The sequence below is a fragment of the Panthera tigris genome, chromosome B3, assembly GCF_018350195.1.
Source record: "Panthera tigris isolate Pti1 chromosome B3, P.tigris_Pti1_mat1.1, whole genome shotgun sequence".
NCBI lineage: Eukaryota > Metazoa > Chordata > Mammalia > Carnivora > Felidae > Panthera > Panthera tigris.
In genome coordinates this window covers 97541731-97568957 of record NC_056665.1, presented here as the reverse complement: position 1 = coordinate 97568957, position 27227 = coordinate 97541731, and the positions used below count along the sequence as shown (strand labels likewise).

General features: G+C 38.2%; 2 protein-coding genes across 6 annotated transcripts in view; one reads left to right on the top strand and one right to left on the bottom strand.

The window, feature by feature from the left end:
- Positions 1-2033: 2033 nt before the first annotated feature.
- LOC122239508 (spidroin-2-like) lies at positions 2034-3677 on the bottom strand. The gene is made up of 3 exons (XM_042989238.1): positions 3377-3677; positions 2706-3332; positions 2034-2338 (listed from the first exon to the last, which is right to left on the bottom strand). The coding sequence occupies exons 1-2, from the start codon at positions 3675-3677 to the stop codon at positions 2707-2709; spliced, it is 927 nt and encodes a 308-aa protein (XP_042845172.1). The 3' UTR covers positions 2034-2338; position 2706.
- The window catches only part of SOS2 (SOS Ras/Rho guanine nucleotide exchange factor 2), a 103420-nt gene continuing 79788 nt past the window's right edge, over positions 3596-27227 (top strand). For all 5 annotated transcript variants that reach the window (XM_042989650.1, XM_042989652.1, XM_042989653.1 and 2 more), the window contains exon 1: positions 3596-3762. In XM_042989650.1, coding sequence (XP_042845584.1) covers positions 3676-3762 — 87 coding nt within the window. In that variant the 5' untranslated portion in view covers positions 3596-3675. The remainder of the gene's footprint in view (positions 3763-27227) is intronic.

Genomic DNA, 27227 nt, shown 5'->3' with positions numbered 1-27227 from the left:
TTTCCTGTGGCATTGCTTTGGTTTGCTTCTGACTGGCAGCACTTGTAGCTTTAAATACATCGAGGAAGTAGGAGAGAGTAAATGGGAGAAATGTTGAGTAAGTCCTTCTTGAAAATGCTTTTCAGTGCAAGAATATTACTGTTAAAATTTTCACTGCCTTTTAAAATTTCAGATATGCTTAGATTATTCAAGTTATCTCCCAAAAGCCATTTTAAATTCTAAAAAGACAAAATTAGTACTTGTCAAATAACTAGCATATTAATTTTAACTCAAATTTATGACCAAGTATAGTATCAGTATGTTTAATACTCCAATTTTTAAAAAAGATTTTGTTTTTAAGTAATCCCTACACTTAATGTGGGGCTCTAATTCACAACCCCGAGATCAAGAGTAGCATGCTTTACTCACTAAGCCAGCCAGGTATCCCTAATACTTCTATTTTTTAACACTTGAAGCAAGTGTTTATTATTTAAAAAAAATTTTTTTAAGTATTTATTTTTGAGATAGAGACAGAGCATGAGGAGGGAGGGGCAGAGAGAGCGGGAGACACAATCAGATCACGCGAGATCACGACCTGAGCCAAAGTTGGACACTTAACTGGCTGTGCCACCCAGGTGCCCTGTATTATTTTTAAAATGTTTTTTAATTAATCAGTGTTTTGAACAAGTACAACATTCATATGGTTGAAAATTCAAAATGCCCCAAATGTACTCCATGAAAGAATCTCCTCTCCTCCAAGCCACCCAATTCACTGATTCATGAGGCAACAAAAATTTTATCTCTTGTGCAGCCTTGCAGAGATATTATACATAAAAAAATATTGCCTCCATTTCTTTTTACACAAGTGGTAGCATACTCTGCATACTAGATTATACACCCTGCTCTTTTCACTTTGCACTGTCTCTTTGATAATGTTCAAGTGACCTGAACACAGTGGCCTGGTTCTTTTCAAATGATTTTACAGCTTCTATTCTGTGAATTTACCATTATTCACAGAACCAGTCCCTGATACCTACTGACAATTATTTAAATTGTTTATTTCTCGGGCATTTTTGTTTTGCTTTTGGTGCGTCAGTACTGCAATCAATAACTTTGTGTTAAATCATTTCACATTCGAGCAAGTGTGCCAAAGGACATATTCTTCGAATTTGCTGGGTCAAAGGGTATGTGCCTTTGCAACTTTGATGGTGTCAAGTTGCCTTTGGTAGAGGTTGAAACAATTTAAGCTCTCACCAATAATATATTAGAGTATCTGTTTCTTCATATTCTCACCAACATAGTATATCATCAAACTTTTGGATCTGTGCGGCTATTCTAATAGGTAAAAAATAACGGTATAATTTAAATTTCTTGTAATATGAGTAAAGTTGAGCATCTGTACTATGTTTAAGAGACATACTTCATTTTCTGTGAACTGTGGTTTTTTTTGTATTTGCTATCCTTTTTTTCCCCTTACGTTTGGTCCTATTAATTTGTAGAAACTCCTTTAGATATTGGGGAAATAAACTATTTAGAAAATGAGTTACAAACATTTTTTCCAGTTTGTCATCTGCTTTTTGCCTTACCTTGTGATGGTTTTTGTTTTTGCCACACATTTTAAAAAATGGATTTACCAATCTTCTAGATTTTATATCATAGTAGGTCTTTTGTACTCTGAAATTATAAAGTTATTTTATGGTTTTAACTTTTTACATTTAAGTCTTTGATACATAATGGAATTTATCCTAGCGTATCATGTGGGGTATGAATCCAACATTTTTTTCTAGATGGCCCTTTTGTCTGGTTGGGATTTTTACAGGAGTAATTCTTGCATTATCCCTCTCATGCAGGTGGATCACATTTCTGTTTGCCTAGCTCAGAGATCACAACTCAGATGCCTGTAGAGACTAGGCAGGTTACATAAAAGAGTGAAGAGTGCCAGGTAGGGAGTATAGCCAACTGGAAATGGGATGGCATACTTTTCTAAAGAGGGCAGCCACTACCGACTGCCTGCTTGCTGACTATTCCTTTGCAGGAATGCAGCAGCACCCAGTGTTGCTGGATTTTTGTCCAGAAGCTGGAAATCCATTTTTATATGAAATCTCTTGATTTAAAAATATTAACAATTTTAAAATTTAAATATAGATTTGGGTAAACAGAATGTGTCTTCAGCCAAATTTGGCTCGGAAGGCTTCCAATATCCTCCTCGGCCAAGAATGAAACTTCCTACTGACCACTTTACTCTCTTGTAAGAAAATATAATCACAGTCTCGTTTGACAGCCTAGTAGTTTACAGCTGGAGTTCCGGACGAGGAGAGAAAAGTAAAAAACCGTCTGTATAAGTCAAAGTCTGCCGTCACTGAAAAAGTAATTGGAGAAATACAAGCATTTTACTATCCTACCCTTTATCCCAAGTACATGGGAATGTGGATGTGACTTTATTAGAAGAAATTCGTGATTCCGTGGGTACTTGGATTAGAAAAATAAATTTTCCAACTCTGTCTTTCTGATTTTTGCCAAATGACAAATTGAGGTGTATTTGAGAAGAGGGTAATTGTTGAGTTACTGATCCTGGAACTGAAGTATACAGCATGTACTCCCCCGCCCCGCCGCCCGTTCTTTCTTTCCCTTCCTCACTGGTGGCTGAGAGCTTTCCGCGTCTCACCTTTCAATCCCCAAAACATCACACTATGAAATAGTTAACTACCTCCTATGTATACACATACGTTAAACATCGTGTCCAGCCCGAATGTCCTTTTCTCTCCCCGTCCTGAATTGCTTCCCATGACTGTCGTCCTCGAAGAGTGGCACCGAGTCAGGCAGGATTGTCTTGGGAAGGTCGAGAGAAGGGAGCGTTCGTGTTAGACACAGTAAGTTGAAGAGTCGATCTGGGACAGGCCCCCAGCAAGTCCCTAGCACAGGCCGACACCCACGGCCGGGCCCCCGCGCCTCTGAAAGTCCGCGACCGGCCGGCGCCTCTGCCTGCTCCGCGGCGCGCATGCTCCGTGCGGGGCTTCTCCGGCGACCCGGGATAATGAGCGCCGGGCCGAGGGGGCGGGCCGAGAGGCGACTGCTGGGGCCCGGAGCTCGGCGGCGGCCCCGGGGCGCTGTGCGCGGTGTCTGAAGGGGCGGCGGCGGCGGTGGCCAGCACTGTGCGCGCGAGAGTGTAGCTCGCTCGCCGGATCCCCAGGGCCCTCTGGAGGTGACTCGAGCGGGCCGGGCAGCGTTGCCTGTTGGGAAAGCGGGAATGAGGCGATGAAGAGACGAGCTGCCGCCGCCGCTCTCCGCCTGCCGCGGCCGTAGCGGTAGTTGGGGCGGGGGCGAGGGCGAGGTCAGCTGTACCCCGCGCGGGACTGCGAACCCAGACAAAGGAGGAGGAGCCGCCCGAGGAGCGGGCCAACGCCTCCGGGAAAGGAGGCCGACGTCTCGGTCGCAGCTGGGGGTAGCCCGGGTTCTCGGGCCGCCGCGCTTCCTCTGCGGACTCTGCGCGAGGCGAGGCCGCCCGGGCCGAGGAAACCGCCCCCGGAGCCCCCGCCCGCCCGCCGGCGCCGCCCCCGAGCCGCCTCGGCCGTAGCTGCGGCCCGGGCGGCGGCGGCCGGCGAGGCGAGGCGGCCCGCGCCCTGCCTGTCAGGCCACCCGCCCGGCCCGGCTCGGTCCGCGGGCCGCCCCTGATGCAGAGGCGCTGCCGCCGGGGCCATGCAGCAGGCGCCGCAGCCGTACGAGTTCTTCAGCGAGGAGAACAGTCCGAAATGGCGGGGACTGCTGGTCTCGGCCCTGCGGAAGGTCAGTGCCGCTCCTGGGCGGCCGCGGGGGCCCAGGGAGGTGCCGGGGCGGCCGCGAGCTGCGTCTGCGGAGCCCGGCAGCAAGCGGGCGGGGGGTGCCGGGCCCGGGGCCCCCTGCGAGCTTCTAACGGAGAGCTGCACATCCTCCCAGTGCCCGGGTCCCGCGGGTCCAGCTGTTGCTCAATGGCTGGCTGTGGGGGGTGCTCAACAGTCGCCTGTTGCATCAAGAAGGACGTTTTCTCAAGTTTTTGCCTGGCCCCGGAAGGAAGGTTTTGTTATGATCATAAAAATGGATTTCATGTTGCAGTCATTTTGTCAGGCGACTTCCGCCGTTGGCCAATTTGTTGTCCTCAGGCTGGATTCGGGCAGGAGAAAGTCTCGCTGGTGTTTACATAGTTTCTAAAACAAAAGTTCATTTCCAGACCTGGTAATTACTTTTAATCAGGTTCTTTGGGGGTGTTCCCCTAGGCAGTTTGCTTGTCAAGGGTGTCCACTCACTTAAGGGGCAGTACTGTTTTGTAATATGAATGTGTTTCACGTGTGAAATGTCAGTGAGCCGTAAGACTCCTTTTACAATTCTTGAGGTAAATTTAAAGTGCCTTCTTAACTTCCTGCCAGAAGTGTCTTATCTGTTTACAAGAGATTTCCCCTATAAAATTTGGTGTTTCTTCACTGGGTGCAGTTTAGAACTTGGAATCATTTTAAGGGGGCAAAAAAGGGGCAGCTCATAAAAATCACTCTTTCAAGTTTGGGTGTATATCGCCTGAGTGCATCTCTCCTGTAGGTGATGTCGGTCTTCGTTTGTGCATTTAGATAGTAATCACACTGTCATTTTTAAAATAAACCTTTTTGTAAAGTCAAGACAGAGACTGCAGGATTAGACAGGACACCTGCTGAACATGGGCTTCCATTGCCATTGATGCAGGTTTAGCCCCATCCGCATTTTGTGCAAAATAACCAAGAATAAACTTCAAAATAATAAAGAAAAATAAACATTAACTTAAAAGACTGCACTTGGAAAATAAATGTTCATACAATACATTTCTGTAAGTGAAAGGAAGAGGTATATTTTAAAAGTAAAAACATTTTCCACCTGCATTCAGTTTTAGATTTTCCATTGTTTTCATAATTCTTACAAGGAGATACTGCCTCCCTTGGGCCAAACACCAAGTCATGTCTTTTTAGAGAACTTAGTGGAGGTAACCAGTGGCAGTTATCATTTTATTGGCATGCTGGGTGTTGAAGTATTAAATTGACTTTACTTCCATGGGCAGCCTGATTCTAAACGGAGGGGGAAAGAAACGGGTATGTGCTGAGTAGTGATAATGAACTCTGGCCTGAGTTGAAAGTAAAGGGGGATATGCTTAGATAGTAATTGACTTGTCCATGAACAGTTGCACTCAGCAGAAGTGTGAGTGCAGTTATCAGGTAGGCATGTATTGTTGGCAGTGTGACGCACGTATCTGCCTACAGGTACTTTCTGGTAGCAAATAGTCTTTGAATGTATGTTGCATAACTTATTCAGTAGGTAGCTTTTACCCTAATGATCCTGCATGCACAGATTTACTTCTTCAGGTTAGGCTAGAAACAAAGCCAGAACAAGCCTACTAGTCCATTGCTTTGAGACTGTTATTTTGCATTTATTTTCTGTGCTTGTTTACCTGGAGCTCAGGTGTCTTGTAGATTTGTATTGTCTTATACCACAGTTCTCGTATATCCCATGCTTATGGAATCAATACATCTAAGAAAATGTGGTCTTAGGAGGTGAATTGAATTCAAAAAGCAATTTTTATTTAATTCATTAATTTACTGTTATTATAGAATTGAGATATATTCCTAAGGAAGACATTTTTCATATTTTGGGAAAATTTTTGGTGTTAGTAATTTGAATTACGTTCAGTTTTGTGGCATTTGGGTATTTGTGGTATTGCAACATGTAGGTTTGTAGTGCCTGCTAAGAGTTACAGTTCATAAAGAGTTCAAGGTTCACTCTTTCTTTGTAGGATGTGTTACATTCTGGTATGTGCCTGCCACCCATACCTTTGTACAATGAGAAATCCTGCCATTTCTTGGGACGCTCTGCCTTTACATTGAAAGCCTCTAGACTTTGGCTTCCTTCAGCTGACAAATAGTTATAAAGACGACCAGGATTAGTAATTGACTTGTAGCAGTAGTTTAGGCCACTAGGATTTTTCTCCTCCAGTTGGTTTTTCCTCCATTGAACATGTGGTATACTTCATTTTTTTTCTTTTTTTACTGCACTTTATTTTTATCCCTGCATTTTTAAAAATTGAAGTATAATTGCAATTAACATTAATTGAACACATTTTAGGTATTTGGCACCATGCTGGAGCTAAAATTACACAGATGAATAAAAGCAGGGGCCCCACTCTAAAAGTGTTTACCATCTACACTGAGAATTCTAAACTTTCTCGTTTTGGTTTATATAAATAAGATAGCATTTAGGAACTCAAAGTTATGTAAAGAATATCTGTGTGTGTGTGTGTGTGTGTGTGTGTGTGTGTGTGTGTGAGTGTGTGAAAAGAGCAATGTAGTTCAATTGGTTCTATCAGATTGTACTTGGGCATCTTGGTGGAACCTCGAAAACTTGAAGTATACTTTTCAGAAAAGTAAAATCATAGCTGTCATGCAAATATAAATGAACATGTGTTAGTGAGTTTGATTTAATGCATTCCTTAATGAGGGAACTCACAAGATGTTAAGGCTTCTTCATATGAAAATTTTAGGAGGTAGGTATTTATAGATAATTTAAAAGTAGTATTAAGATAAGATTGTTGGGTAAGATACAAAATTAGTTAATATCCTCTAGGAATATAAACACTGAGTTGTGGATTGTCTTTTCTGTTGATTTGAAATTATTTGTTTCTGTACCAGACAAAACATCTCTATGTTAATCTTACAGATTTCTAAAAGAATGCAGTCATTACAGAGTAATCAGAGCTTTGAGGACAGCATTGTACTGAAAGACACCTAGTAATCTCTTTTGCTTACTTTCAACTTTTGGCTAATTTTTATGAAAATCAAATAATATGGTAAAGTCACCATTGTTGGCCCTGGAAACTACAGGGGTCTTTTTTTTTTTTTTTTTTTTTTTTTTTTTTTTTTTTTAAGAGAAAGCGCACACACGAGCTAGGGAGAGGGGCAAAGGGAGAGGGAGAGAGAGAGAGAGAGGGAGAAAATCTCAAGCAGGCTTCACATCCACGTCAGAGTCCAGCTCAGGGCTTGATCCCACAACCCTGGGATCATAAACCGAGCCAAAATCAAGGGTTGGATGCTCAACTGAGCCACTGAGGCACCCCAAAACCACATTTTTTAAACCAACTTTAAATATGTATTTCGCTACATAGAAACACTAACATTGAAAAATAGATTTATGGAAAAATGATTTTGAAAATAAAAATGTGTTCTGTCACTTTTTGTTTTGTTTTTGTTCTTTCACTTTTTGTTGTTGTTATTTAACTTTTATAACAGAACTTCATGTAGAGCATTTACATACGTAAAGAACTAGAGAGGTTTGTAAAGCAGAGCGAAATGACATTACTAATGGATGATACATGATTGTTAACATTACTGCTAAATTATGTATCTTCCCTAAAAGAGCAAGAAACATAAATGCCTTCACCACTACTCCCTAAGAAAATTGAAGCTATCATATTACTTGGGAGGAAAAAAGAGCACAGGAGTATACTTGTAAGTGCAGCTTATTACCTATGTCTTTGAAATGCCTTTGGTACTTTGTGTATGTGCTATTGATTGTATGCTGAGAAAAATCAGTGTAAGCATTCTACGTATGGGAAACATACCTTAAAACCATTTTAACAGGTTTTTTAGTCCCTGATGTTTCCCTTGTGGATGTCTTTTCCTTCAGGTGTTCTTCACCAGGCTAATTATGGAAAAGAAAATATCTGATGTCTTACTATCTGTAGTTACAAATGTCATAGAAAGAATTGGTTGAATTACATTGTTCCTGACTCTAACTTAATTAGGTTAAATATGAACTCCCCACCCCAAATGTTACAGTTTGCTCTTAGGTAGCTGTCTAAAATATAAGAGGTATGAGAGAACGTCTGAGTTAATTAAATAGCAGTCTGTGGCAAGGAAAAAGAGGGTCGGGGGTTTTGGTTTAGAAATGCTTTTGTGAACTCTGTAAGATACAGTGTTTCTGCCTTTGTACTAATGTCTCCTGGAGCCATTTTAGAAGACTGCTCTGGATCTTTCTGGGGCCCAGAAAAAAATCATTGGGTGCTTTGAGAAAATAAACTTGGTGTCACTAACATAAGAAGGTCAAGGAAGGCTTTTCTAGGGAAGTAACATCCGTGCCGAGTTGTGGAGGATATATTCAAATATTTATTGAGTGCCTCATAGGTTCCCGGCGCTACTCTTGATACTGAGGTTATAGTTAAGGCCCCTGCTCTCATAAAGCTTCCCTTCTAAATGGCTGTGTGGAAGAGGATTGAGAAAGTCAGACAATAAAGAAGTAAGCAATTATCTGAAAGATCAATAGGAGTTGACAAAGAAAGGAGGTGGGGGTGGAGAAAGAGTTTGAGACTGAGGGAAAGGTAGGAAACACGACTTGTTTTAAAGAACCAAGATGGAGTGAAAAGAAGAGGCTAGTTGGTAAGACCAGGTTAACGTTTCTGCCTGAAAATACGAAGTCCTGTAGTGTTATTTATGTAACAAAATAATTAGATTAACTCGATCAAATTGCTTTTTTAAAAGATCACTGCAACTGAAAGCTAGCAACAAATAGGATATCCTATGATTTTTTGTGACGTCAGTCCTGTTCTGGATTTCCTAAAGCCAGTGAATATAAAAGTAGAACTCCAGGGAGTCATTTGGAATTATTCCAAACTAATAATGACCCAAACTGACCCAAGGGGTTCAGCCAGAACTGGATGAGCATTAGGAATGCATTTTAACTTGCTGCATTTAGTTCCCTGTCAGCCATGATTTAGTAGTCGTCCTCCATTTTCAGTTTAATTTTGGTATGGTATATTTGGAGCGATAATATTCCATTAAAGTGTTTTATGCTGACTATCCAAAGCATTACCTGTGTTACCACTTGACATAAATCCACTATGTGTCTTTTATATTAACCATGGCCTCTCTTTCAAGGGAACGGTAGTTTGATTATATCCTCTGTTAGCCTGTATGTTTGAATCAGGAAGGAATTTTAATGGAACTAATGGATTTAGCATTATCTCATGTAGTCACGTTAAAAATTAACAACCTGAAACTTTTCTTCTTTTATGTAAGAACATATGACAGTAGAAAGCCTTTGTAATGTATGAAGTGTTGTGCACTTCACATTTTAATGTGTGGAGATGAGCAATACAATGAAAATAACATCAAGATGTAGATATGAGCACTAGTATTGTCTCTTCCAAGGAAAGTTTTCAGTCTCCCTGTTTTCTTAAGTCCCTTTGTAAACTCAAACATTACCTCTTACTTACATAGCACTTTGCTTTCTTAAGTAACCCATTAGCAGCATTTGGCGGTTGAACTTCTCTTTCTTGAAATCCTTTTCCTTGTTTGGCTTCCAGGATGCCAACCTCTGTAGGTTTTCTCCCTCTGGCTATTCCTTCTAGTCTTCTCCCTTTGTTGATTCCTCCTCATCTTCCCTAACTACTTCATCCTGACTTCCCCAGAGCTTAGTTTTGGGACTTTTGTTTCTATTTACAGTCACTTCTTGTGGATCCCATCCAGCCTCATGGCTTCGCATGTCATCCATATCTGATGATTTCCATATTTTTATTTCTGACTCAGACCTCTCTCCTGAGCCTAAGCAACTTCTTGCTTGATACCTCCACATGTATTTGTGATAGGCATCTCAGCCAATACTGAGCTCCTTCTCTTCCCCTGCAAAACCTGCTCCTTTTGTAGTATTTCTTATATCAGTAAATGGCTACTCCATCCTTTTAGTTGCTCCAAATAAAAATCTGGAGTTATTCCTAAATCTTGTCTCTCTAATCTCTCAGAAAATCCATTTAGCTGTACTTCGAAAACAGTAGCTATATTCATTCAGTCACCATTTCTTACTCTTCCACTTCTACCACCTGAGACCAAGTCATCATCAATCTCCTGGAGTATTAAAATACCCTATAACTGGCCTCCTCTCTTCTGCCCTTGCCCCATTCAGTCTTTTCTTAACATAGTAGAGATAAGTAAGATCATGTCATTCCTTTGTTCAAAACTCTCATTGCTTCTCAGAATAAAAGTCTAAGTCCTCTCAATAGGTTATTGCACTCTATGCTGCCCTTTACCTTTACGCCTCTGACTTCATTTACTACTGTCCCTTTTTTTACTCTGCTCCTGCCCATAGTGGCTATCTTGTACCCACAGATAGAGACATTCTAATCTGTAGACGTATTCTAATCTCTGGGCTTTTGTATTTGCTGTTTTGTCTGCCTAGAACAACCTTCCTGCAGATTAAAAACATGACTGGTCCTCGTATCTCCTTTAAGTCAAACATCATCTTGAAGAGGACTTCTCCTGAAGCCTATTTAAAACTGCTACATCCCCTGCTTCCTGGACATTCCTATGTAGATGTTCACAACATAACCCAATCCAAGTTTATTATCATCTTCCAAAACCTCCAGTATAAATGATATATTCAAGCCAGAAACCTGGTCATCATCCTTCCCTTCTGTGTCACACTAGGCTCAAATCTAATCAGCATGGAGCCTTGATTCTCCTAAATTAGAGGGTTTGTTTTTTGTTTTGTTTTGCTTTTTTTTTTTTTTTTTTTTTTTTTTTTTTTTTTTTACTTTTATTGCTATGTATCCCCAAAAGAAATTTTTTTATATGTACAATTTATTCTCAGGGTGGCTAACATGCAGTGTATGCAGTTATGATGTATTCCTCACTTACATACAACACCCAGTGCTCATCCCACCAAGTGCCCTCCTCAGTGCCCATCACCTATTTTCCCCTCTTCCCCCACCCCCATCAACCCTCCGTTTGTTCTCTGTATTTAAGAGTCTCTTATGGTTTGCCCCAAAAGAAATTTTTTAATTGCATGTTTTTATGTTGACATTTAATAAAAATTTTCACGTTCAAATAGTTGCAGAAGATACAATTTTATATGTGTTCTAGGGGGCGCCTGGGTGGCTCAGTCGGTTGGGCATCTGACTTCCGCTCGGGTCTGATCTCCCCGTTTGTGAGTTCGAGCCCCACGTCAGGCTCTGTGCTGACGGCTCAGAACCTGGAGCCCACTTCAGATTCTGTGTCTCCCTCTCTCTCTGACCCTCCCCCACTCACACCCTGTGTCTCTCTCTCAAAAATAAATAAACATTAAAAAAAATGTATATGTGTTCTAAATACTGACTTTTTTTGTTTTCGTTTTAGAGAGAGAGAGCATGAGTAGGGGAGAAGGGCAGAGGGAGATAGAATCATAAACAGGCTCCACACTCAGCACGGGGCCCTGTGTTTACAGAGCTCGATCCCATGATTCTGAGATCATGACCTGAGCTGAAGTCAAGAATTGGACACTCAACTAACTGTGCCACCCAGGCACCCCTAAATACTGATGTTTTAAAATAAAACAGTTCTATCAGTCTTTTAAATATATCCAGTGAAATCTAAATACCATAACAAGTTGATATCCACCATTCATCTTTTTATAATATACATGACAAAGTTCTTTTTAAAAAATGTTTTTATTTTGGGGCGCCTGGGTGGCTCAGTTGGTTGAGCGTCTGACTTCAGCTCAGGTCATGATCTCGCAGTTTGTGAGTTCGAGCCCCACGTCGGGCTCTGTGCTGACTGCTCAGAGCCTGGAGCCTGCTTCAGATTCTGTATCTCCCAGTCTCTCTCTGTGCCCCTCCCCCACTCGTGCTCTGTCTCTCTGTCTCTCAAGAACAAATAAACATTAAAATATATATATATATATATATTTTAAAAAGTTTTTATTTTAATTCCAGTTAGTTAACATACAGTGTTATATTAGTTTTTTTTTTTTTGTTATATTAGTTTCAAGTGTACAATATAGTGATAGTGATTCATCATTTCCATACAGTAACTGGTGCTCATCATGACAAGTGCACTCCTTAATCCCCATCAACGATTTGACCCATCCCCCCATTTCTCTCCCCTCTGGTAACCATCATTTTGTTCTTTATAGTTAAGAGTCTGTTGATCTCTCTTTCTTTTTTCTCTTTGCTCATTTGTTTCTTAAATTCCATATATCAGTGAAATCACACGGTATTTGTCTTTCCCTGACTTAGTTCACTTATCATTATACTTTCTAGTTTTATCCATGTCATTGCAAATGGGACAAAGTGCTTTTTTTTAACAGCTGGAAATTTTATATCATTCTTTTTTCTCTCTGAATTTTTCCTTCCACTTCCTCCACATAATTATAGTCTAATATATTATTTTTATGCTTGAAAGTCTTTTATCTCTTCTTTATAGTTACATTTTCCTCAACAAAAGTGTCTACATATTGAATTTTTAAAACTCTTCAGTGACTATAAGGTGTTAAGATCTTTCTTTTAGGGTGAATTACTAGCAGGACATGGTTGATCAAAAGAACATGTATGTCATGGATTTTGAACAATTAGTACTTATAAAGTTTTACTGAATATGCATTATTCAGTGACACCTATGTAGTTGTTTGCATTGTTTTTAAATTAGTTCATGTTTTGTGGATGACTTACTGCTAGAATAAGATAGGGTCTTACAGAGGTGAATCATAGTTCAGTGTTAGTTCTATTCCTATTTCCGATTTCTATAGATGTAAGCCCTGAGACCCCTTGTTAACATAAATAGAAGAATTTAAAACAATCAAACTCATTTTTAAGCTTCTTTCAAAATTATATGCCAAAAATTATATTGTGATCTATCAAAGAGTCTTAATGACATGTCACCCAGCAACTCATTTACTTTAAACTCCTTTTGTTTAAAGTAAAAAGTTGGAAACCACCTGACTTGCAGAATGATTTGTTGCCTGGTATTTAGAGCTATTCACTTTTTTATTTTCTAGCTTTTCTAGAACGTATCCAATGACTAATAATTACAACTGTTACTTTTTCACTTTTTTGCTTCTAAGTAGTTTGTTTAGTCCAGTATATCTAAGAAAAATTGGGAAAATGAAAACAGTATTAACTTTAGTACACTTTAGCTATGACAGTATTTACTAATAAAATATATTTTACCTTATCATATTCTTTAAACATTTTCTTTTTTTTTTATGTTTATTTATTTGTGGAAGAGAGAGAGTGCATGAGCAGGGGAGGGGCAGAAAGAGAGGGAGAGAGAGAGACTCCAAGCAGTCTCTGAGCCGTCAGCATGGAGCCCGACAAGGGGCTTAATCCCATGACCGTGAGATCATGACCCGAGTCGAAATCACGAGTTGGATGCTTAACTAACAACTGAGCCACCCAGACGCCTCATCTTTAAACATACTTTCATTGAATTCTTGGAGCTGTAGATCTAGTTCATTGTATTCATGTTCTGCTGCGTAACAAATTATTACAAGCTTCGTGGCTTAATACAACACAAATTTATTGTCTCAGTTTCCGTAGGTCAAAAGTCTAGGCACAGCTTTTACCTGGGTTTTCTGCTTAGGGTCTCAGTCAAGGTTTTGGCTGGGCATGCAGTCTCATCTGAAGCTTGGTAATCCTCTTCCAAGCTCATGTAGTTATTGGCAGAATTCATTTCCTTGCAGCTACATGTCTGAGGCCCTCAGCTCCTGGAGGCTGCTGCCATTCCTTGCCACACGACCCTCCCTATAACATGTCGGTTTGTTTCTTTAAGGCCAACAGGAATGTATCTGGTGCTGTTTCTTATCTCATACACTAGACCTTCTTTTAAAGGACTCACCTGATTTAGTGATAATCTTTTGATTAACTCAAAGTCAACTGATTAGGGATCATAGTCACTTTTGCCTTATATGGTAACTTGATCATAGTGATATCCTCATCACATTCACAGGTCCTGCCCACACTCAAGAGGAGTACACAGAGCATGTATATCACGGGGTGGGAATCCTAGAGGCCACCTTAGAATTCTGAGTACCATGCTCATTTGTTTAATGCAAAATATCCACCACATAACCAAATTGCCAAGGTTAGTTTTAATTGTCAAGCCAACCATCCTCATCATATTTATCTTCTTTGAGACAAAGTCTGACTTAATTTTTCAGTTCAAATGAATGCGTTCAAATGAATGTGTTAATACATGTCACATGCCAGCCATCTCACTTCTGAATTCTAATTGTAAGATAGGAAAGTAGATAAAGTGTGAAAACTTGCTTTGAATTTTTTTCTCCTGAATGAGATAAGGTAATACTGCCTTTTAATATTTCTTAAAGATGCTTTCTTTTCTTTGTTTTCAAGAGTTTTTCTCCTTAGGCTGTGTTTTTTGATAGTAGGCTAGCAAATGGAAGAAGCAAGGTACTTTTTAAATTATTTATTTATTTTTGAGAGATAGAGAGAAAGAGAGAGAGAGAGAGAGAGAGAGAGAAGGAGAGAATGAGTGGGGGAGGGGCAGAAAGAGAGGGAGACACAGAATCCAAAGCAGGCTGCAGGCTCTGAGCTGTCAGCACAGAGCCCGATGCAGGGCTCAAACTCACAAACCGCGAGATCATGACCTGAACCAAAGCCAGACGCTTAACTGACTGAGCCACCCGGGCACCCCAAGAAGCAGGGTACTTTAATGAAAAGTATTTGTAATTGTCTCTTTGTTTAGTGTCCTAGAATTTAGTTATTAGTTTTTTATTGCACCCCAGGGCAACACACCATAGTGACATTCAGAGTAAGTTAGAGATCTGCCTCTTCAGCAAAGTGGGAGGACAGCTGAGAAGAGGTGGGAAAGGAGAGCCTGTTTACTCTTTGAGTGCAGGTACCTTGTCAGGCAGATCTTCTTTAAGAAAGAGTACATACTAAAAGTTTTGGTAGTATGCTGAAGGAAGTGGGTATTTGGCACTAGGAGTAAATATCCTTTGAATAAAAGCATATTGAGAATAGTGACCTTTTCCTAGTTCACAGGGGGAAAAAAGCCAATATTAATTTTTTTCAATTTTATTTTTCTCTCCTAAGTTTTTCTTAAGCCTATGGTGTGTCTGCTACAGTTTACTTGCTAATGAGTAGTGAAAGATAGTAACACAAATGAACAAGAGATACAGAGATTTTGCAGGAAAAAGTTTGGCACTTTTTGTTTTTTCTTACAAACATGTGCCTATAGTTTTCAGTTTTGTAGTCATTTTTACTAATATTACGCCTACTCTCTATGATGAAATATAAGTGACTTAATATTTCATATTCTGCTAAGAGCAGTGTAACTTCCAAATGCTTTGTCCCTGAAACATCGCGGAACCATTGATCTAGCCTGCACTTTCTTGGCTTTATAGGCTAATGGCCTGCCTGTATGGGAATGTACTTAATATTCACATGACAGATCATATGCCATTGCATTCCATTTAAGGAAAATTTTAATGACAAAATGTTAGCTTCCACCAATAGTTTTCTCTACATGTTTTGATTATTTTATGGTAAGCCCTCACATAATATTAAGCTGAATAGAATAAGATTCTTGTCCTGTACTTATCTCCATTTTAAAAAAAACTTACATTGAAAACCCCTCAAGATTTCAGCTCAAGTCGTGATCCAGGGTCCTGGGATCAAACCTCGTGTCGGGCTCTGTGCTGAGTGTGGAGCCTGTCTGAGATTCTTTCTCTCTATCTCCCTCTCCCCTGCTCATGGGTGCGCACACGCTCCCTCTCTCTCTTGCTCTCTCTCTCTCTCTCTCTCTCTCTCTCTCAAAGAAAAAAAAAAAAAAAGAAAAGAAAACCCTTCAAGAAAGCACCTAAGAGCACTGAATCTGAGAAGTGAATATTGATAGTGAGAACGGAGGAACATTTTTGGAAATCTCATTTGTAATGTTATATGCGATAATTGAGTCTCCAGTGCATATCCAGTGAAATAAAAACTAATTTTATGGAGTTCTCAATTTTCGCCAGTGCCAGATGGCCAGATTTCAGTGAGGCTAAGAAATCTCTTTGCTACAGTGAATTTATTTATTTAACAGGTATATACTGAGTGCTTTCCTTAGGCAAAGTGTGGCACTAGATTACCTGTATATTAGAAATAAAAGGGTGGGGAAATAAGAGGAAACCAAAAACATAAGAAATGATTCTGACCTTAAAGATTTGATAGTGTACAGCTGCAGTTTCAATTCTTCATTATATACCCTAGTTAAAGAAAATGCTACCTTAAAATATTATATTTTTATTTTCTAAAACTATTGGGAGTATAACTGACATATAATAAACTGCATATATTTAAAGTGTGCAGTTTGATAAGTTTTTGTGTATGTATATATCAGTGAAGCCATCACAAAAAATATTGAATATATCCTCAGCCCCATAATTTCCTCTTGACTCTCATTAATTCTCCCTCCCAACCCTCCCCATTTCTTGTACCCAAGCAGTTACATCTGCTTTCTGCTTTCCATCACTATAGATTGCATTTTTTAGAGTTTTATAGTAATGGAATCATACAATATATACTCTTTTTGTCTGGCTTCTTTTACTCAGAATAATTGTCTTGAGATTCATCCATTTTGCTTCATATATTAATAGTTCATTCCTTTTTTATTGCTCAGTGGCATTCCATTGTGTGTATACCACTGTTTATCTTGTTACCTATATGTGTACATTTGGTTTTCCAGTCTTGGCTATTACAAATAAAACTGCTATGAATATTTGTGTACAAGTCTTTATATGAACATATATTTCCTTTTTTCTTGAGTAATTACCAAAGGTGGCTGGATCAGACAGTAGACATATGTTTAACTTTTTAAGTAACTATCAAACTTTTCCATTCAAACTCTTACAGTTTTACATTCCCACCAGCAAAGTATGAGAGTTCCAGTTCCTCCTGCCAATATTTGGTGTTTAATTTTAGCCACTGTAATAAGTCTGTCTTGGTATCTCCTTGTGGTTTTTATTTGTATTTCCCTAGTGATTAATGATGTTGAACATCTTTCATGTTATTTGCCATCCATTGTTTTCTTTGGTGAAGTGTTTGATCAAATCTTTTGCCCATTTTGCCCATTTGTTTGCTTTTTATTGCATTTTGAGAGTTCTATATATGTCTGATACAAATCCTGTATCAGATATATGCTCTACAGAGATTTTCTTCCAGTCTGTAACTTGTCTTTTCATTTTCTTAATATTATCTTTTGAAGAGCAAAAGTTTTAAATTATTATGAAGTCCAGTTTACCCATTTGCTTTTTTAGGGACGATGCCTCTGGTGTCATATTTATGAAAACTTTAGTTAACTGAGAGTTATAAAAATTTTCTACTTTTTCTCCTAGAAATTTTATAGTTCTAGGTTTTCTATTTAGATCTACGATCTATTTGAGTTAATTTTTACATATGAGATAGTTTTGTATGTTACTTTTTCTTCCATATGGATATCTGTTGTTCTGCTATCATTTATTGAAATAAATGTTTAAAATGTACAGTTTGATAAGTTTTGTCCTTTCCTTTATGCCTGTATTAAAAATCACTCATCACTCAGCACCTGGCTGGCTAGGTCAGTAGAGTATGTGACTCTTAATCTCAGGGTTGTGAATTTGAGCCCCATATTGGATATAGAGATTACTTAAAAATAAGATCTTTTAAAAAAAATTATTCATCTGTATATTTATGGCTTTCTTTCTGGATTCTTTATTCTGTTCCATTGACCTTTTTGCCTGTCTTTACAACAATACTACACTGTTTTGATTGTTGTAGCTTTATAAAAATTCTTGAAATGAGGTAATTTTAGCCCTCCAACTTTGTTCTCTTTCAGAGTTGTTTTGGTTATTCTTGGGCCTTTGTAGTTCCATAAGAATTTTATTTTTTTTTATTTTTTTATTTTTTTTAACATTTATTTATTTTTGAGACAGGGAGAGACAGAGCATGAACAGGGGAGGGTCAGAGAGAGGGAGACACAGAATCTGAAACAGGCTCCAGGCTCTGAGCAGTCAGCACAGAGCCCGACGCGGGGCTCGAACTCACGGACCGCAAGATCATGACCTGAGCCGAAGTCGGACGCTTAACCAACTGAGCCACCCAGGCGCCCCTCCATAAGAATTTTAAAATCAGGGTATCAATTACTATGCAAAAACCTGGAATTTTTATTGGGATTGTGTTGAATTGATAGATCATTTGAGAAGAATTGACATCTTAATGATATTGAGTCTTCCAGCTGATAAAGTTTATCTTTTCATTTACATAGGTCTTTTAAAATTTCTGTCAGCAATATTTTATAGTCTTTTGCGTATATTTTTATTTTTTTTTTAAATTTTTTTTCTTAATGTTTTTATTTATTTTTGAGACAGAGAGAGACAGAGCATGAGCAGGGAAGGGGCAGGGAGAGAGGGAGACACAGAATCGGAAGCAGGCTCCAGGCTCTGAGCCATCAGCACAGAGCTCGACATGGGGCTCGAACTCACAGACTGTGAAATCATGACCTGAGCCGAAGTCGGACGCTCAACCGACTGAGCCACCCAGGCGCCCCTTGCGTATATTTTTAGAATGAAATTTGCTTTTCCTTTTTAAATTGAATTTTTTTTAATGTTTGTTTTTGAGAGAGAGAGAGACAGAGCGTGAGCAGGGGAGGGGCAGAGAGAGAGGGAGACACAGAATCCGAAGTAGGCTCCAGGCTCTGAGCTGTCAGCAAAGAGCGGTCGCAGGGCTTGAACCCACGAACTGCGAGATCACGACCTGAGCCAAAGTCGGATGCTTAACCAACTGAACCACCCAGGTGCCACTAAATTGAATTTTAACTCTTTTATAACAACAACAAAAACTTCCAGTATTCTTTTTTATGTTTATTTACTTTGAGAGAGAGAGAGAGAGAAAGCACATGAGCAAGTGGGGGAGGGGCAGAGAGTGATGGAGAGACACAGAATCCCAACAGGCTTCAGGCTCTGAGCTATCAGCATAGAGCCCCATGCAGAGCTGGAACTCACAAAACATGAGATCATGACCTGAGCCAAAGTCAGATGCTTAACTGACTGAGCCACCCAGGTGCCCCTTAAACTTCCAGTATTCTTAATATTGATGTTTGAGATATTTGCATCCTTGCAAAAATCTTGGCAATGGAGTGAAGAATTTGGCATCAATAAATGTCATACTGTGTGGCCAAAGGGATTTATTTCTACATTGTACAAAAACTCAAATGTTAATTGATTAAATAAATGCACTAGCCAGAGTTTTTTATTTGATTGTGAATATGCAGAACTGAAAGATACAAATTAGGAAATGACATTTCTGAAGTTTGTATAGTGTTTATCTCAGTAGGAAAAAATTTAAAGTTTAATGTTTTTGTGCATGAATCTATATATAGAATCATGACTATTCTTTTTACAGTGTATGTATAGGGAAATACTTCCTGGCAATTTGAAAAAATGGTGTAACTAAAATGCAGGTCTGACTTGTTGATCTACTGTTAAGGACTGAAAATTATTTTAATTGCTCTTTTTCTGACTAGTCTTTCAGGAAAATATGATAGGTGAGTTTGTTCTGATGTGGTAATTTTATTTTTACTGTCTCTTACGGTACTGACATAGTAAACACTGTGGAAGTGCAAAGTAGGGTTATCTTTTATTGTCATTTTGATGTCCTATTTGTATTTATGTGTGGGATTTTAACATATATTTTTATGACTTTTCATATTTGCACTTACTTTAAGAAGTTTGGCATAAGAAATTTTGATGCTAAATGTTAAAATTGCTTTGCAGGTTATTTACCAAAATCATAATCACAGGAAAAAAAATCTATCCCAGTTGGACATTATTTTTTAATTCTCATGCACACTTTTACTGAGTAGGGCACTTGGCTTTTATGGAAGGATGTTATAAGAAACAGTCTTATGAATGCCATTGCTAAACTTCCAGTGTAAATTCTTATTTTTTTTTAATGTTTATGCATTTATTTTGAGAGAGAGAGGGAGAGAGGGAGAGAATGGGCATAGGGGAGGGGCAGAGAGGGAGGGAGAGAATGCGAAGCAGGCTCTGTCAGCTCAGAGCCTGACACAGGGCTGGAACTCATGAATCATGAGATCATGACCTGAGCCAAAATCAAGAGTCAGATGCTTAACCAACTGAGCCACCCAGGCACCCCAATCCTTATTTTTTATTAAAAAAGGAAAATTTTAATTCTATTGATCTAATAGAAACATATGGTAAGATATAATTAAGTTTCTTCTTGTTATGTTAAAGAAGTGCATGATGTAAGAGAAAATATTTCCCTGAAATCTATTTTGAATTTATAAAAATATTATAAAGTCTGTCATTTTGGATGTGGTCCTGTATAAATATCTAACTGCCTTACTTTAAACTCTTCTTATCCAAAGTTCTTGAAAAAGTAGTATTTATCATTTCTAGTTTTATGTATCCTTCTTTTTTCCTACTTCCCCAGTTCAGATTATATTTCTTTATAAGTTAGTTTATATTTTATCAAAATTATTCCTGCAAATAAAAAGATAACTAACTTACAAGAAAAATAACTTGTAAGAAAAATAGCAGTATCTCTTCTCCATTCACAAAATTTTCTGCTTTCCAGAGATAATTACTTTTAACTTTTCAAAGTGATTTGTTTCAGTATTCTGTATCTCTCAGGAAAAAAATTACTGTTTCTTGATTTTTCTGTTTTGGCCATTATCTGTTAACTTCCTACCATGGAAGATAAAGATTTAATATTCTTTAATACACATATACATTTCCCTCCTTCCCCCATACACATCTACCTTACCATACATAACATATTTCCTGTTTCACCCCACACCATGGTTATATCTTAGTTTTGTTTGGATCAGTATTTACAGTTTACATAATTATGACTGTAAATGTTGTTTATAGTTAAACTGCTTTTCCTTTTCTACCTAACCTTTTACTGGAGTTAATAATTGTCTTGTTTTCATATTTGTGTAGTTGTCTATGTACTTTCTAATTCAAGATTAAAGTCTCTACCAGTTGTCTAAATAGCCTCTTAAGAGTTTTAGATCCATCAGATACTCTTATCAATTTCATCTTTTTTTAAAAGTTTTTATTTATTTTAGTAATCTCTACACCCACCATGGGGTTTGAACTTACAACCCTGAGATCAAGAGTCACATGTTCTTCGACTGAGTCAGCCAGGTGCTCCTTGATTTCATCTTCTTGAGATAGTTTCTCCCAGAGTATTCTGATCTGCAGTCTGGACTGGTGACCTTATGCCTGTTGTACAACTCTCACATTTTTCCTTCACTTCATGCTGGTTACTCCTTTGGCCTTTGTTCTGTATTAGTTCCTTCATTTCCTGTATGCCATTTTTTCTCTTCCTTGATTCATACTCTTGTTTTACTGTTACAAACTATAAAAGCTTAATGAGAAAGTGTGCATGGGAGACAAAATTTTTGACCTTGTTATGCTTAAGCATGTCTTCATTTTACTATGACATTTGATTGATAGTTTATTAGGATATTATTCTAGGATGAAAATTATTGCCTTCTAGCTTCTAGTATTACAGTTGAAGTCTGGAACTAGTCTAATACCTACTTTGTATAGGACCTGCTTCTTTCCTTCACCCTCAGCTTGTAGGATATTCTCTTTGTCTCCAGGGTTCTGACATTTTTTTTTTAAATGTTTATTTATTTTTGAGAGAGAGACAGACGGAGCATAAGGAGGGGAGGGGCAGAGAGAGGGGGAGACACAGAATCTGAAGCAGGCTCCAGGCTCCAAGCTATCAGCACCGAGCCCGATTGCGGGGCTTGAACTCACAAACTGTGAGATTGTGACTTGAGCCTAAGTCAGATGTTTAACCAACTGAGCCACCCAGGCACCCTTGACATTTTAATTTCATTTATTAGCTCGTGACTAGGAGGGTCCTTTTGACTTACTTTTTTTGTAATTTCACCCCTTAATTTTCTGTTTGCTAGATGATTCTCCAACATTTTAAAACCTTATTTATGGTGAAGTGGTAAAACAATAAAAAATGCATAAAACATAAATATACAATTTAAGGAACACTTATTTAGCACTTTTCTCAATAGAACTCTCCAGAAGGTAACCACTTTTATGGTAATCACTGCCCTTTTCTTTTATATTTTTACCTTTTAAACGTGTCCCTAAACATTATAGTTTAATTTTGTCTGATCTTGAGGTGGAATTCCATGGTATATATTCTCCTTATCTGGCTTCTTTCTGCCAACATTATTTTGAAGACATATCCATAGCTGTAGTTACTCATGTTTCCTCCTATATTCAATTGTATGACTATGCTATAATTTATTCCACTTTAGATAGATATTTGAGTTTCTTTTTTTTTTTAATTTTTTTTTTTAATGTTTATTTTTGAGACCGAGAGAGACAGAGCATGAGCAGGGAAGGGGCAGAGAGAGGGAGACACAGAATGAGAAGCAGGCTCCAAGCTCTGAGCTGTCAGCACAGAGCCCGACGCAGGGCTCGAACTCGCGAACCCTGAGATCATGACCTGAGCCCAAGTCGGAGGCTTAACCGACTGAGCCACCCAGGCACCCCTAGATATTTGAGTTTCTAGTTTGGTGGTATCACTAGTAATGCTGCTTATGAGCCTTCTTGTACATGTCTTCTAGTAAACCCATGTGCTAATTTCTCTAGAACAGTGCTGTCCAATAGAAATATAATGTAAACAACATATGTAATTTTCAATTTTCTCATAGTTGTATTAAAAAAGTAAGAAGAAACAGATGAAATTGATTTTAATAATACATTTTATTTAACCCAATAAATCTAATCATTTTAGCATATAAACAGTAAAAACATTGAGATATTCGACTTTCTTTTTTTATACTATATCTTTGATATCTGGCATATATTCTATACTTAAAGCCCATTTCAATTCAGTGGAGCTACATTTTAGGTACTCAGTAGCCACAGGTGCCTAGTGTCTGCTATGTTGGTCTACATAGCTTTAAACATAGGGTATGCATATCCTTTTAAACATTTTATTTATTTATTTATCTACATATATAAGATTTTATTTTTAAGTAAATTCTACACCAAATGCCGGACTCAAACTCATGACCCCAAGATCAAGAGTCATATGCTGTACTGAATGAGCCAACCAGGTGTCCTTAATTTTTTATTTTTTTAATTGAGTATAATTGATGTACAGTATTGTATTAGTTTCAGGTATATATACTTTATGAAATGATCACCACAATAAGTCTAGTTACCATCTGTTAATATACACAGTTTTTACAGTATTATTGACTACGGGGTATTGCATATTTTGCACTTTTGTAGATAATGGCTAAGTTTTCATAAGTGATTGAGCCAAAAAAAATAAAATGATTGAGGCATTTTGCACTCCATTTGCAGTGTCTGAAGTTCGCATTGTTTTTTTTTTTCCCATTGTTCTACATGATTACTGGTATTCTCAGACATTTTAGTTTTGCAGTTTGATGTGAGTGGGTAATAGTTTTCATTGTGGTTTAATTTGCATTTCTCTGATTACTAAAGAGCCAAAGCTCTTACTGGTCATTTGAATTTCTTCTATTATGAAGTGCTGATTTTTTTTGCCTGTTTTTTCTATTTTTTTTTTTTTTTTTTTTTTTTTTTTTTTTTTTTTTTTTTTTTTTTAAGTAGACTCCATGCCTAACATGGGGGTTGAACCATGACCCTGGGGTCAGGAGTCACATGCTCTACTAACAGACAGCCAGGCACTCCTGTACTGGAATTTTTATACTTTTTTTCTTACTGAATTTCTTTTTTTCTTTTATTTAAGTTTATTTATTTATTTTGAGAGAGACAGAGACAGCGTGAGCAGGGGAGGGGTAAAGAGAGAGGGTGAGAGAGAGAGAATCCCAAGCAGGCTCCCTGCTTTCAGCACAGAGCCCTACTTGGGGCTCAAACTCCCAAAACCCCGAGATCATGACCTGAGCCAAAACCGAGAGTCGGATGCTTACCCAGCTAAGCCATCCAGGTGCCCGTCTACTGAATTTCTAGGAGTTATTTCTGTGTTCTGGATATGAGCCCTTTTATTTTATGTGTTACATTATTCTTCTCCAGTGCTAACTTTGATGAATGTTAAGTTTTAAATTTTAATATAGTTATGTTTATGAATCCTTTCCTTTACGGATAGTAATTTTTGTGAAATCCTTTCCTATCCTGAGGTCATGAAGATAATATCTTGTTTTATATTATCAGAAGTTTATTAAAAAATCCAACTAGAATTGTTTTTTGTGTAAAGTGTGAACTGGAGTTAAGTTTCTCCAGTTCTTCTCCATACCTCCTATACCTCCATCCTCTCCTATATGGAGAAGATACCTTCTCCATATAGGTATCTAGTTGTTTACTATTTCTGGGCTTCCTCACCTTCCCATGACCCCATCCTCATACTCTGTAGAACTACCTTTGTTGTAAATCAAGGGTCCATATATATATGTGGACTTGCTTCTGTATTCTGTTCCATTCATTTGTTTGTCTGTCATTATAACAGTATCACATTCTTACTGTAGCTTTGTAATAAATCCCAATAATGATTAGAGCAAGTACTTACACTTCTTTGATTAAGTGGCTGGTTTTCTTAGCCTTTTGCATTTCATATAAGTTTTGAAATTATGTTGTCAGTTTCAGCAAACAACCTTTTCGGTTTTGACTGTGATTTTATCTCCATAAAATCAGTTTGAGAATTGATACATTTACAATATTAAGTCTGATAATTCACGAACATGATTTTACATTTCATGTATTTGGATCTTTAATTCCTCTCAGAGTCTATAGTTTTTTCCTTAGGGATCCTGTACTTCTTTTGTTAAGATATTTTCCAAGGTACATGATACATATTTTTTTTTTTTTTTAATTTATTTTTGGGACAGAGAGAGAGACAGAGCATGAACGGGGGAGGGGCAGAGAGAGAGGGAGACACAGAATTGGAAACAGGCTCCAGGCTCTGAGCCATCAGCCCAGAGCCTGACGCGGGGCTCGAACTCACGGACCGCAAGATCGTGACCTGGCTGAAGTCGGACGCTTAACCGACTGCGCCACCCAGGCGCCCCGATACATATTTTTATTCATTGTAAATTATATTATTGAAAATTTTTATTTTCCAACTTTGTTGCTGCTACACAGGAATAAAATTTTATTTTTTATAAATTAAAATAATGTATTTATACAATATTTGATTTTCCTTCATGGGTGTATTAGTCTGGGGTCTCCAAAGGAACAGGAACACACACACACACACACACTCTCTCTCTCTCTCTCTCTCTCTCTCTCTCTAATGTAGAGGAATCCAAGATAAGCAGAGTAAGCTGGAGAACCCATGAGAGTTGGCGTTATAGTTCTAGTTCAAGTTGTAGTTCATGTCCTAATTCAAAAACAGAAGACCAAAATACTCAAAGACAGGCAGAGAGAAGGAATTTTCTTACTCACCCTTTTATTCAGGCAGGTCCACTCACATTAGGGAGGGCAGTCTGCTTTACTCAGACTTCTACCAATTCAGATGTTAATTTTACCCAGAAACCCTCATAGACACACTCAGAAGTAATGTTTAACCACATGTTTGGGCATCCTGTGGCCCAGGCTATTTGACACATAAAATTAGCTATCACAATGAGCAATCAAATCATCTGTAAATCTATTTTCCTACACTTTTATTTCTTTTTCTTGATGGTCTGCACTATCCAGGACCTCCAGTACAATGTGGAATAGAAATGATGTAGCAATTGTCCCTGCCTTTTTCTTGATCTCAAACAGAAAGCTTTCAGTATTTCACCATGTTGACTATGATGTTTATTGTAGGTTTTTTTTGTAGTTATCCGTTTACTAAATTAACTTCACTAGAGACTTTTTAAAAAATGTTTATTTATGTATTTTGAGAAAAGAACACAAGCAGGGTAGGGGCAGAGAGAGAGAGAGAGAGAGAGAGAGAGAGAGAAAATCCCAAGCAGGCTCCACACTATCAGTGCAGAGCCCGATGAAAGACTTGATCTATGAACTGCAAAACCATGACCTGAGCCAAAATCAAGAGCTGGACATTAAACTGACTGAGCCACCCAGGCGCCCCAATTTCACTAGAAAATTTATTATGAATGAATGTTGAGTTTTTTAGATGCTCTTTGTACATTTATTGATATTATCATATTTTCTTTTTTAATCTGTTAGGATGGTAAATTGCTTGATTTTACAACTTTAAACCAACTTTACATTGCTGGGATAAACTCACTTGGTTGGTCATGTATATTTTTTATATATATTATGGAATTTGGTTGATATTTTATTTAGGCTTTTATTTCTAGGCTTATGAGTAAACATAGCTTATAATTTTCATCTTTTTTAAATTTTTATATCAAGGTAGTCTCAAAGTAAGTTGGGAAGTCTCTTGTTCTTTTTCTATCTTCTTCCTTAAATGTTTAATAAGTTTGTCAGTGAAGCCATCTAGGCCCATATAATGAGCTATAAAAGCAAGTCTCAACAAATTTCAAAAAATTGAACTCCTGGAAAATATGTTTTCTGACTACAGTGTGATTATTCTAGAAATCAATAAAAAAGAGAACTTATGGCACAAAAACAGACACATAGACCAATGGAATAGAATAGAAACCCCAGAACTAGACCCACAAACGTATGGCCAACTCATCTTTGACAAAGCAGGAAAGAACATCCAATGGAAAAAAGACAGTCTCTTTAACAAATGGTGCTGGGAGAACTGGACAGCAACATGCAGAAGGTTGAAACTAGACCACTTTCTCACACCATTCACAAAAATAAACTCAAAATGGATAAAGGACCTGAATGTGAGACAGGAAACCATCAAAACCTTAGAGGAGAAAGCAGGAAAAGACCTCTCTGACCTCAGCCGTAACAATCTCTTACTCTACACATCCCCAAAAGGCAAGGGAATTAAAAGCAAAAGTGAATTACTGGGACCTTATGAAGATAAAAAGCTTCTGCACAGCAAAGGAAACAACCAACAAAACGAAAAGGCAACCAACGGAATGGGAAAAGATATTTGCAAATGACACATCGGACAAAGGGCTAGTATCCAAAATCTATAAAGAGCTCACCAAACTCCACACCCGAAAAACAAATAACCCAGTGAAGAAATGGGCAGAAAACATGAATAGACACTTCTCTAAAGAAGACATCCGGATGGCCAACAGGCACATGAAAAGATGTTCAACATCGCTCCTTATCAGGGAAATACAAATCAAAACCACACTCAGATATCACCTCACGCCAGTCAGAGTGGCCAAAATGAACAAATCAGGAGACTATAGATGCTGGAGAGGATGTGGAGAAACGGGAACCCTCTTGCACTGTTGGTGGGAATGCAAATTGGTGCAGCCGCTCTGGAAAGCAGTGTGGAGGTTCCTCAGAAAATTAAAAATAGACCTACCCTATGACCCAGCAATAGCACTGCTAGGAATTTATCCAAGGGATACAGGAGTACTGATGCATAGGGGCACTTGTACCCCAATGTTTATAGC

Excerpts from the sequence above, each read along its gene's own strand:
- LOC122239508 (XM_042989238.1), bottom strand. The coding sequence starts at position 3,677 with ATGGCCCCGGCGGCAGCGCCTCTGCATCAGGGGCGGCCCGCGGACCGA. Across the intron at positions 3,333-3,376 it reads CTCCTTTCCCGGAGGCGTTG|TCCCGCGCGGGGTACAGCTG; the intron begins GCCCGCTCCTCG and ends CTGGGTTCGCAG.